Source organism: Pogoniulus pusillus, chromosome 10 (genome assembly GCF_015220805.1).
Source record: "Pogoniulus pusillus isolate bPogPus1 chromosome 10, bPogPus1.pri, whole genome shotgun sequence".
NCBI classification, from domain to species: Eukaryota; Metazoa; Chordata; class Aves; order Piciformes; family Lybiidae; genus Pogoniulus; species Pogoniulus pusillus.
This window is the reverse complement of record NC_087273.1, coordinates 28236966-28250196: the sequence shown is the minus strand read 5'-3', so window position 1 is coordinate 28250196 and position 13231 is coordinate 28236966. Positions and strand designations below refer to the sequence as shown.

Genomic DNA, 13231 nt, shown 5'->3' with positions numbered 1-13231 from the left:
AAACTACATGTTAAAACAGCTGAACACATCCTAGTCACACTTTACCTTGGGAATCATTCAGACGACAACTAACAGTCTATTAACATAACTATGACCAGCAGACTAATTTGGATGGACTTCATAGCTCTTGAAAATACTCTATACAAGAGCGCTAGAAATTCGTTTCCTTTTATTGTGTTGGGTTTTGTTCGTTTAATTTTTAATCCCAAACCCTATGCAATCTGTACTGTAGGTGTTAAAAAGTGTATTTTCTTTTATAAAAAATTTAAGAAGTATTAAAACAGCTTTAACAGTGACAAAGTAGGCTTTATTCCAATTATTTTGTGTTTGATTGCTGACCACCAATTCTTACAATGCCTAAATCTACTGAGGACCTACTTCTTTTGGACTCACGCCATCTCTTCTACCAGGAAACTTCCCAAATTATCAAATTTATCATTTTCCCCCCCTTTAAAAATAAATAGTTGGAATTATTTATGAAGATGGCAGTGCTTAGACCCAGCCCACAGGGTTTATAAATATGTTACAACTACACACAGCACACAGCTCCACAGTTCATGCGATAGGCAGTGTCTAAAAAATCAGGTACTAACCTCCAAAAACATTTAAATAGCTACGGTATTTAAACACAGTGTTTTCTAGTTTCTCATAAGAAAAGTAAGCTGTAAACATTTTTACCTTCATGCCTTGTTTGATAGGTAAATGTGGACTTTTTTTGTTGTTGTTGGTTTTGTTTGTTTGTCATTTTGGGGGGGGTTTGTTGTTGTTTTGGGGTTGTTTTTTTGCTTGTTTGTTTAATCTACAACCATGGGCGGAATAAATCTGTGTTCCCCAAAATATTACATTCCATGGATAGAGCACAATTCTATTATATAACCATGTGATACAGATACAGAAAATGAACTACTGTATTCAAAAACATAAAAGTAAAGATACTAAAACAGTCCATAGCTGTTAGAGCTGATGCTTTCAGAATACAGACCAACATTGTTACACTAAAAATGTTCAAAAATAAGGCCTCTGAAATAAATATTTCCATTCTTTAAAAAAAGGTATAATAAAAATGTACATCACATGGCCAATGTGGGTATAAAAATCACTAAGTTAAACCATTCTGGATGATGTATCTGAAGTAAAATGGCCTAGGTTTTGCTTCTGCCGACGTCCTCTATTGTTTTTGGGGCATTTTCTGCAAAAACAGAGAGAGAGAGAAAGTAAAAGGAGGGCTGGTTTTGTAGATGCTGCATAAAAGTAAGCCCAGCAATAACACGGTGACTTAATTTTCTGTACTTAACAACAGCAAGGAGTCTATGAGCTGTACTGGCTGGGGAGATGCTTCAGTGGCTTGCTACTGGAGTGTCACATGGGACTGTTCACCCTGAAGGGAGCCCTGCTTGAAACTGAAACCAAAGCCAGCAAGGCACTGAGTCCTTCAGCCTTGATGCAGCAAAACAGGTACCACATTGAATAGCTGCACTGGATCTTTAGATACATTTCATACTTAAAAAACAGTGGATGGTGAGATTGGATCAATCAGCCTTCTGAGGTGCTGGACTTCCAGGTGCCCTGCTGCTTGCAGCAGCCCCTCAGATGGAGTTTACCCAGGCCTCTCTATCGGGTGGCTCAGGCAATCCCCTTTTTGGAGATGTACACATAACTAAGAGAGTATTCACAAAAGGCAGCAAAACAGACTGTCCCTGAGAGACTGTGAGCTGGGGAATGGTCATAGGTAGGCTGAAAGAGGAGGGCTGCTGAACTACAGCTTCTACACTACTGCTTTGGCCAGCAAGGTGGTGGGTGAAAAATAGGATGAGGTGAAATGCATGAACCAAACAACTCATGTGTTCAGGTGTTAGATATGTGTACTTATACCTGCTAGGTTAAACCTTACAGGAGAGATAGGGAAGAAGGCCTTATTGCTTGTTCACAGGGACATCACTCTACATCACTGCATTTGGGAATCCATACACTAACACAGTAAGAGAAACTTTTATGGCCCAGTGTAACTGGAACAGGAAAAACGAAGGACAAGTTGAGAAGGAAAAGTCAAAGTGTGGCATGGACACCCATGAAGAGGACTCAGATGCTTCATGCATCTACAAGGAAGCTAAGTCGCCCTTATTCTATCCCAGAGCACTCAGCAGTCATTGGCTTCAGTCCTTGATAAGCAAACTGAAGCCCTTGTCATTAAAAAGAATCTATGGCTCTCGAGACAGTTTTTGTACAGGGTGACAGTCTGAGACAACTCAGTATCCTGAACTCTTTGCATATGCATCTTTACATGTCATAAAATAGATGCCCATGGAGAGTGTGTAATAAAGGGGCTAACTGAATGTTAATTTTAAGAAAGCATATATAGTGTGAGGAATACTCCTCTCTCTGTGCAGCACCATTTACAGCAGCACTGCAGAGACCAGCCTCTTGTCAGCCTCTCTGGTTTCACTGGACGTGAGATCCCAGCTTCTACCAGATATCAGCAATGCTTGAGTAACTCTAGTGAAGGTCTAACACAGCAGCTGACCTTTTGGCTGTGTTTCAAGGCTGATCTGTTCTGCTGGGTATTTGGTCTGGGGATTCAGAGTGGTTACTGGTGTTTTGTGAATGTGAACAAATCTGAGTTTCGTGACCAAAAACCCCAGTGACACTGTTATGTAATCCTTCTGCTTTCATCATCAGGAATGGCCTGCATGAATAGCTCAGGATATATGTTAAAGCACATAAAATGTTGGGGATCAAATATTTAAACACATAAAAAGTAAATCTATGCAATGCAAAAACTTTTCACTGTTTTTTGTCTTTACCTACCTTGTTATGCACATGACAATTGCAACTATAATGGCAATCTGTACAGCTCCAATTATTGCTGCAATAAGGACATGCGTAAGCTTTTGTCTACTTGGAACAACATAAAGAATACTAAAGTCTGTCTTTTCACAGTGCTGTCCAGTATATCCTGATTCACACCTGAAAAAGAAAAGGAATATTTCATGGAATCTGTAATGTAGCAATGGCCCAGACATTCTGCAGATGAAATAAGGAGTCCAAGATGAACCTGGCTGAGAAAGAGATGGTGAGAAGGTGGAGGTGTGATAACTCTTGTGCTGGGGAATGGTGTACATTTCTGTGTCGAGAGAAAACACAGAGGAGGCAGGCTCTGCTTTCCTGGATAAAGTTAGTAGTGGCCTTCTGAAAACACACCAGTGTGGTGAAAGCCCTGATTTGGCAAAAAGAAGTACACAGTGGGTTGTTATTAAACTGGGGCAACATTTAGAAAGATTAAAGCAACTATGTGAATCAGGTAGACAAGGGTAAATGAAACACAAAGAAACATGCTCACGAAACACAAAGTGAGCATGCTCATTCAGCCACAATGGCAGTGTGAGAGAGGAGTGATAAAGAGGAAAAATGAGTGATAAAGAAGGTCCTGCTTCAAGCTGCAGCTTATGGAAGTGGAAAACCTATTGGATGAGAGCAGCATCAAACTCCCTCCTGCCTTATCACCAGACCAAAATTTGACATAAGATAGGCTAGAAAACCCTGTAGTCCACAACTGTTCAAGTGAGAGTGCATGGAAGAATCCATAAAAATTAGCCAGGGGTGTGGGAGAAATGGCTGGAGATAGAAGAGAAATGACTGCTCTAACTGGCGACTTGTCTGTGCCAATTGGGAATTAGCTCAATGGTAAACTCAGCAGAGGCTGTTCCTGATGGAAACACACTTTGGAGGAATTCATACCTCATGACAAGAGACACAGAAGCACCACAATAGAAAGGCAAGAGCCATCCAAGACACAGAGCTCAAGTCTGCAGAATCAAAGACCACCACTTACATCCTCAAGCAAGTTCCTTGTATGGTTAACATTTAAAACTGACTGATGTGAATGCCTCATCAAGGGCAGCTGAACTGCACAGCTGGCCTCCAGCTCTGCAGTAGAAAGCTGGAGGAGAAATACTCACATGCAGGCACAGAAACAACACTGTTGTAAAAATCAATCAGATAAACCTGGATGCAACACATTGGTCTCATCCATCCAAAAGCTTTGTGCTAGGGTAGGAATTAATTCAATTTGGAGGAATAAAATAATTGCTCCACAGACCTTCCTACAATTGCTAATGCAACTCCTAATCCCCCTTTGAATGCAGGTTTAACAGTTGGGGTTTACATGTTGATAATCTTGTGACTCTACTTTTGCCAGCCATGAGCTGCTGTGTAAGGAGGTTTGGTTCAGGCATGAAGCAAGTTCCAATAGGAGTGGAGTTACTAAAGAAACGCTCCCATGTAAGCTCAGTGATGGCTAGGAAGGGAATGAAGAGAGAAGTTCATTAGCATGCAAGAAAGAAAAGGATAAGGAAGATGTTGGTTATCATACAAAAAGAAAGAATAATGAAGAGCACTCCCAGCTAGTGAAAAGTACAGAATTCTCATTGCTACTTTGCTTTTGTTTTCACTAAAGGAGGTAACAGACCAAATGTGATCAGTGTGAGAATTGCTTTAAAGCAGAAGAGGCAAAAGAAAGCAGATAAAGCAGAAGTAATTAAAAGATGTTTCCTGAGAAACACTGAAGCAACAGGAAACCATTTCTGACAAATATTGAATAGAGTATTGAGTTCCTGCAAACAAGGTTGTGGGGATGAAGTACTAGGCACTAGTTTAAGCTACCTTAAACTAGCAGAACAGATTTTAAAGTACTCTGCTGAGCTAATATATATAGCAATATAATAAAGCATTATAGCAAGAAAAACAGAGGTCAGCATGGATTTATCAAGATAGCCTGACCAGTCGATTAATCAGATTAGCACAAAGAAGTGTAGATTTCTTTGCAGACAGCTGAACCACGCTTCCTTGATGGGGAAGGGCAGAACTGCACTGCACAAGGTGGTCAAAAAGAGATAAACCAGATCCATGCTGCAGAAAGCCTGCTAAACTGAGTATTACGCATTTGCTACTACAAACCCTTCCTCCCACCTGCCTGACAGCAATCCTGGAGGGCTGCTGCACAATGAACAAAGGAGATTAATTGCCCCAGTGAAAGCAAAAGTCAGAATTTGGTATGTGCAGGTATTTTCTGCAGCCTTGTAGGTCATTTGACACCACACATATATCACTACCAGGAAATGATGACCAAATGAAACAATGTGTATGCTGGATGCGTATGAGAATGCAAAGCAGGTGAAAATAACAACGTGCCCCTAGCATCAATCATTATATTTTCCTTGCCAGAGAAAGAGAGAAGTTTTTTTCTTGCATAGAAGTACACGATTACTACAGTGGATTGCTGTCTGATATAGATATTTTCTTTTCCCTTAATAACTGCTCCAGTAGAAAATACATTTAAAGTATGAGACCATCAATATTTAATATAGTCAAGAAAATCTGAGATCTGATACTTAGGGTTAAGAACTGACAGAAATTCTCAACTGGAACTGTGTGAGATTTGTTGTGCTAGGTTTGTTGTGCTGAAATACTGCTCAGGCTGTTTAAATATATAAATGAAGATAGTAAGAGTAAATGTAATTATAAAGTAGAATTTAAAAGGTTAAGTACATTAATTAAATTAATCCAAAAATTGCCTATTAGTAATTATTAGAGTAATCACACCTAAGTGGTTGAATAGTAATTGACTCATAAATTAATAAATTGCAATATGATTAACATGACTCAGAAATAAAAACGCTGAGAAACAATAAAATCACCTCCTTCAGCCTGGATTTTTTTCCTTCATATACCTCTACTTTGAATGTTGTGAGAACAAATCCATCAGAAATAGTGTTAAACATAGCTCTAGAACAGACTAATACTGCAGTCAAATAGTGCTGGCTAATGGCCATCAAGATGATGTGGGGGTGCACTCAGTTTTGTAAGAGAATTGAAGCCACATTGAACTGTTTTGGTTCTGGCCAAAGCAGAGAGAAACAAGTAAGTCTTATTGGAAAGGTGAAAATAAACAAGAAAGGGTCTCAGATGGGAAAAGGAATAACATAAGCTTTCAAGTGCTTCAGCTGAGTTGCTTTTTGAGCTTCCTGCTCTCTGATCAGTCTGGAAACCCTTAAATCTTGGCACTACAAAAAAACTCTAAATAGCCTCGATCAATAAAGATCAAGAGAGAAAATGTGATAGCATCTAATGGATTTATAGTTGAAGTTTCCAAAGCAAAAGAAAGCAAAGAGTTATAGCATCTTGAACCACATTAATCTGAAAATACAAGCTTGGGAGATAAGAGTTTAGGGGAGAAACTTCAAAATAAGCAGGGTGCTACAGGTTATAAAGAAGCAGAGTTTTTCTATAAACAGCTTTTGTTTTTTCTTGAGGAAAATAAAGATATAGAATTGACATGGTGAAATACATAAAAAAACTATCTTGAAGCTGAAGAAATAAACTGGAACGTTCAAATACCCTGGGAAACACTGAGAGGCTTGATACTGAGTGTACTGCATAGTACTGCAGACAAAAAGTGTGGGGTAAAGAATATTTGGCAATCTTATGCTCTCTAGATGAAGCCTATTATTGTGGAAAAGGGCAAAGAATGTTAAAAATAAGACATTGCTCCTCTAGAGAGAGTTTATGACAGGAGCAATAAAATGTGCAGTTAGTGTAAGAGCAGACTGAGAGGTCAATGGGGAAAGCAGTCACACGGAGAAGCCTTGCGAGACAAAGCATCTTTTGGCAGTTTTTCTTTTCTCTAGGTAGGATTTAGTATCTGAAAGCAAGAAAACAACATGGAAGCCACACTCCTCAGAGGCATTCCGCTTCTGAAGTACCTGACTGACAGAGCTTCTTCTCTAAGCGCTATCTCCTGCCTGACTGGAGCAGCTGGGTGCTGCTCCGAGCACATGGATACGGCTCTTTCGCCACGGTTTAGATAACTGCCAACTAATACATGCTGTAATTACGTCTAGAGAGCGTTTTGATTAAGCTTTACAGCAATTTCAAGCACATTTTGGAGGCATGCAGGACTTACCGGCAGGAAGCCTTCTGAGTGGAATAAATGAATTCACATTTTCCGTGTATACAGTAGCCGTTGAAGCTTTCTGAACAAGGTATGTGGTTTCCAATGTAAATGTCTTCTCTTTGATCACTGGCATCTTGAAAGGAAATATGCATAAGCAATTATAAATGCTTGCATGATATTCATTAAAAAATCTCAACCAAGAGCAACAGATCTTAAAAAAACTTGTTGTGAGTAAAGGAACACAGAATAATAAAGCGAGTGATGCTTCAGAGGTGCCAACAGAGGATGTGCTGCACTGAAAACTGTGCACCCAAATATGCTTCCTATGTCAAGTTTCTGGAAAGGAGAAAAGTATCCATGACAGAAACAAAGCAATTCAGGATGATCTGCAGAAGCTTTGCTGGTGGTGTCGGAGCAAAGAGCTAATACACAGATACAGAGAGCCCTCTGCCATGTCTACACAGAGGGAAAAGTCTGAAGAATTAGGAAAAAGCTGAACCACATTTTATAATTACTAAGTAGAAAACAACTTGATAAAGCCCAAATCTGGCTGGTACCACTGGTTGTTATAGCTGAAGTCAAACACGCTACAACAGTGGTCTTCCTTAGAGACCAGCTGAGCATCACTCTGCAGGTGGGATGTTGCAAGTGATGGCTTTTGCATCACTTGTAATTTTTTTCCCTCTTCTTTCCCTCTTCACTTCTTAAACTGTCTTTATCTTTACCAATGAGTTTTACTCTTCTGATTATCTCCTCCACCCTCCTGGGAGGAAGGTGAGTGAGCTAGTTTGAAGCTAGCTAGAGATGAAGAGTTAGAAAGTCTATTCTGTCAAAAATCAGAACATCATTGGAATTGTGTTGTAGCCAAGTAGATGTGCCAGTTTGAAGCTAGCTAGAATGATTTGGTGAGAAGAACCAGATTCCAGGCTGTGAAAGGAAAACAATGGTGATGTCTACTTCGCTCATAGGCTTGCTGAGATGTATAGGAACAAGAAATAAAACCATAGATAACCACTCTCACTGGGGCTGACCTGCATCTTACTCTCTAACCTCACCCTCCAGTTTGGACTAATCCACTTTGCTTCCTAACCCCCTGGCTGAACCTCCATTCTTCCTTGGGACTGGGGTAAGGTTGAGAGGGGTAGGGGAGAAGGTGGAAAGGCAGTTGGGAGCCCCTCCTGGGGACTCAGGTTTCTGGGAGGGCTGTTGTGGTTTTGTATTACCTTTCACCTTGTATATTTCTGTCTATAACTGTACATACTGCAAATATCTGCTTGTATATTGTGCCAGCTGTAAATATAAGCTTCATTCATATTTCCAGAGCTGGCTGAGTCTAGTCTGGATGATTTCCAAAGGGTGGGGGGGCGGGGAACACCCAAACCACCACACTGAGGCTGAGAAAGAGCCTGGTGGGCACTTACTTGCTGGCCAGGTCAGTTCAATGTAGGAAGGCAGTCCCTTCTGCTCCAACACCTGTCATGCTTCCATCATGTGATTAAAGCTACCTAAAACTGTGCACATTTTTAATAATTTTCCCCTTCAATTTATCTTCTGACAAAAAGTTCTAAACTCAGAAGTTGGTATTTCATAATGAACTTCTCTAAAGAGCAGGGATCTAAAGATGTAATTGTGGACTTATGCTCATTTCCATGGCAATAGACTACAGCATCACAAGTGCGAGATTATAATGAACTGCAGGTGCAATGCAAAAAGGGCCTGTGAAGAAGAAATCTCTTATACAACTGTAGATCTTTGAAGGAATACCAGCAAGAAAGAGAACATGTTTACATAAGAAATTAAAAACAAGAAAGAAAAAAGAAAGGGTGCTGCTCTTAAAGATTTCCTCTGTAATTTTCTTGGAATCTTTTCTAACTTGTTGCAGGAGAAAATAAATAAATCTAACTACTAGATGCTTTAGCTATAAGGAAGCCTGTTTGCTCAGTCTGTGCTTCCAAAATACAGAAGACTTGATATAAGGGAAGAACATAGAATCATAGAATCAACCAGGTTGGAAGAGACCTCCAAGATCATCCAGTCCAACCTTGCACCCAGCCCTATCCAGTCAACTAGACCATGGCACTAAGTGCCTCAGCCAGGCTTTTCTTGGAAGACCCCCAGGGACAGTGCCTCCACCACCTCCCTGGGCAGCCCATTCCAATGCCAATCACTCTCTCTGTGAAGAACTTCTTCCTAATATCCAGCCTATACCTACCCTGGCACAACTTGAGACTGTGTCCCCTTGTTGTATTGCTGGTTACCTGGGAGAAGAGGCCACCCCCCACCTGGCTACAATGCCCCTTCAGGTAGTTGTAGACAGTAATAAGATCACCCCTGAGCCTCCTCTTCTCCAGGCTAAACATGGCCTAATGCTGACAATATGTTCATCACTGCCCTGATGGAATAGACTACGTTGTGGCACATCTAAGAGGAATAAACTGGGCATGTCTCATCACAGAGCTGTTGCCTTGCTCCTCCTTCGTGTAGTTAATTACTGTCACATCTGGTACCAATCAAAGGCTAGTAATAAGCTACACAGAAACATATTAGTCTGCTCAGATAGCTGTTCTATGTCTGGTTTCAATCAATATACTCACACAGAATGTGAAGTCCAGTGAAAAATGTGCTCCCTGAGAGGTGGACAAGTAGCCACAGCCACCAAAGTTAGAGGCAAAACTTGTACTGAGCGCAGAGATGTTGGTAAATGCAGGAGATGGTTCCCAGCGTAAAGCAGACATTTACCCACCTTTTGACAGGAATCCATTTTTAATGTGAGAAGCCTGCTAAACTGCTCCAGAGCTTCAAACTGAAATATTTAAGTGGTGTGGGAGCCTTGAAAGAACGACTGGATGGAAGAGTTCAGATGTGTTGCCAGAAGGAAGAGGCACACACGAAACCCAGCCTAACTTGATACAACAAAACCAGCAAGCATGTGGGAAGAGAGAACTTTCTGATGTAACTTTCAGTACTCATTTGCACTACAAAAGGAGGAGACTGTCATGGCTCCGGCTCTAGAGACCAGAAGGCATCATACAATCAGAGAACATGGTTTAAAACAGACAGAAGTGTGGACTGTGCTCTTATCCTGGATGCAAAAGTCAATCAAGCACTTCAGGCTCTTGTTATCTAAAAAGACCTGACTACTTGCAAAAAAAATCCAACCCAATCTTTTCCCCACAAGACCTCCTCCCTCTGTGAACATCATTTGCTGAACTTGAAACTGAACAAGCTATATATATTAAGAGTAGTAATTATGTGGGGCTTTGCCCACTAACTACATTTCAAGGGCAATATGCAATGAATAAAAGCCTGTACCTTCTAAATAGAAACAAAAACTGCTTTTTCATTACATAATAAGATGTATCTTGTATTTGAAGCCTGTTATGCCCTCACAATGTAACTGAAAATTAATATTGAATCATTCCAACTGGTACCTCATATGGAGTGAAAATAAGAGAATTTGTGAAAAGGAGCTTTTTGGCACTGCAAGGCTTTTCAAGAACACAAAGAATGTTGAAAGCTGTGGTGAGATGGCTTTGAGAGGTCATAACAGTGCAAACCAAGTTTAACAGCATTTAGACTTGACATTAGGAGGTATTTATTCACTGAGAGGGTCATGAAGAGGGCATTGGAAGAGGCTCCTGGAAATGTGGATGATGCCCCAAGCCTATCAATATTTAAAAGGCATTTGGACAATGCTCTGAACAACATGCTTTTATCTCTGGGTCTGACCTGAATTGGTGAGGCAGTTGAACTAGATGATTGGTGTATGTCCCTTCCAGATGAACATTATTCTGTTCTGTTCTATTCTATTCTATTCTATTCTATTCTGTTCTGTTCTATTCTATTCTATTCTATTCTATTCTATTCTATTCTATTCTATTCTATTCTGTTCTGTTCTGTTCTACTGTATTCTATTCTTCTACTCTATTCTACTCTACTCCATTTCATTCCATTTTGTCATTTGTGAGACAAGATGTGGAAAGGTTAAAAATGACGAAGATCTCTTTGCCACTAATTTGAGAAAGACAGAGGTATTTTGTCCTGGACAGCAATAGTTTGAGCAAGAACCATGCCATGCAGAAGCATATGTACTCTGAGAGTGTGCCTGACACACATGGGCTTCCACCACATAAATTAACTGGGCAGAAAATGAAACCCTGCCTTATTTGATGTATAGTAAAGTTATTAAAGGTAAGGTACATATAGATAAAACATTTTCAACCAATGTGATTCAGCATATTGGTTTATTGAAAGCATTTAAAAACAACCTAGGAAATACAGACCCTGCTTTTTTCTCTCCCTCCCTCCCTCTCTCTTTTCCTTTCTCTCTTTCTCCCTTTCTCCCTCTCTCTCTTTCTCCCTCCCTCTCTCTCCTTATCCCTTTCTTTCTTTTTCTTTCTTTCTTTCTTTCTTTCTTTCTTTCTTTCTTTCTTTCTTTCTTTCTTTCTTTCTTTCTTTCTTTCTTTCTTTCTTTCTTTCTTTCTTTCTTTCTTTCTTTCTTTCTTTCTTTCTCTCTCTCTCTCTTCCTCTCTCCCTCTCCCTCTTCCTCTCTCTCTTCCTCTCTCTCTTCCCTTCTCTCTTCCCTTCTTTCTCTCTTCCTTCCTTCCTTCCTTTCTTTTCTTTTCTTTCTTTCTTTCTTTCTTTCTTTCTTTCTTTCTTTCTTTCTTTCTTTCTTTCTTTCTTTCTTTCTTTCTTTCTTTCTTTCTTTCTTTCTTTCTTTCTTTCTCTCTCTCTCTTCCTCTCTCCCTCTCCCTCTTCCTCTCTCTCTTCCTCTCTCTCTTCCCTTCTCTCTTCCCTTCTTTCTCTCTTCCTTCCTTCCTTCCTTCCTTTCTTTTCTTTCTTTCTTTCTTTCTTTCTTTCTTTCTTTCTTTCTTTCTTTCTTTCTTTCTTTCTTTCTTTCTTTCTTTCTTTCTTTCTGAGACAAGATGGGGTCACAGAAGGGAGGCTTGTGTCATTCCATCAGAAATGTCACAGCTTGGTGTCTTCCAGTAAAATCATTTTCACAGCACTTTAGAGGAGTCTAATCCTGTGACTGCCACATAGGGTGGTGAACAGCTGCACATCTTAAGCAGAATACAACAGGCAAACCTCAAGAAATCACAGACATCTCCTCCTTGCCAGCCTTGCAACATGCTTTTAAGAAAGAAGCTGTTCACAGGTCTGTCTTGGTTACAGAAATTAAAGCAGACAGGAAGGGACCTGCATGCTGCATTTTCTCCTCTTGTGAAACCATAAGTCAACAGCATAAAGTCAGCACAGTACCTTTCACCTCGGGCCGATACTGCATGCCATCATCTTTCTTTCCAACGGCATTTGTATCCTCTGTATCTAGATGGTAAATACATGCATGGATAGCTATTAGGAAAGGTTTATTTCCAGATCACTACATGTATGTCATTGAGAAGCCAGAATAACATTCAAAGCATTTTAATTGCAGTATAAGTTGACATATTCTCACACTGCTCTTCCTGTACAACTGGCCTGGTAGCCCACCTGGTCAGTAACAGTAGCTCCATCATCCAGACCAACACACAGCACACCTTGAGCAATGTTTTGATCTAAAAACTTTTCCATGGTATGGGCCTAGGTTGTTTCAGCGACAGCCTGTTTTGGTTTTGGAACTGCCATAGAATCATAGAATCAACCAGGTTGGAAGAGACCTCCAAGATCATCCAGTCCAACCTAGCACCCAGCCCTATCCAGTCAACTAGACCATGGCACTAAGTGCCTCATCCAGGCTTTTCTTGAACACTCCCAGGGATGGTGACTCCACCACCTCCCTGGGCAGCCCATTCCAATGTCCAAGTCATAGATCTGGATGTAACTATCAAAAAGTTAGTGGAATGCTGTTATTCCTGTGAGGAGGTCCTGACTGCAAGACACCAAAACTGAAGTGTCACACACATGACTATCTACAAGGCAGATGTCACAGGGTTTCAATAATCATTCCAATACTAGAAAATGAGATAAATAAATACTTTTGCCTCTGGGAGCTTGGAAGCATGTTGTACAGCCCACAGCAGTAGAAAGGAAAGTTTCCCACACACCAATACTCCTTTTGCTCTTGTACTTCTTACCATCCCCCCATGTAGGAACCATTGGCCTACTGCTTAGATTCTCCTATGAGCTTTTGCTGTTTTTCCAGGTAACAGCAGGCAAAGAAAGGTAGTGTCAATACAGCAGGTATCTCTATAGTGTAAACTTATCTCTGCATGGGGAACTTGAAAATTTAGGCAGAAAGTTCACCAGTAACTGGATCAGTAACTTCTGATCAAAAATGGA

At 40.4% G+C, this 13231-nt stretch overlaps 1 protein-coding gene across 2 annotated transcripts in view; it reads right to left on the bottom strand.

The window, feature by feature from the left end:
- Positions 1-285: 285 nt before the first annotated feature.
- TMEFF1 (transmembrane protein with EGF like and two follistatin like domains 1) overlaps positions 286-13231 on the bottom strand; it is a 175358-nt gene continuing 162412 nt past the window's right edge. For both annotated transcript variants that reach the window (XM_064150063.1, XM_064150064.1), the window contains exons 7-10: positions 12212-12277; positions 6959-7082; positions 2806-2964; positions 286-1189 (exon numbers count right to left, since the gene is read on the bottom strand). In XM_064150063.1, coding sequence (XP_064006133.1) covers positions 1105-1189; positions 2806-2964; positions 6959-7082; positions 12212-12277 — 434 coding nt within the window. In that variant the 3' untranslated portion in view covers positions 286-1104. The remainder of the gene's footprint in view (positions 1190-2805; positions 2965-6958; positions 7083-12211; positions 12278-13231) is intronic.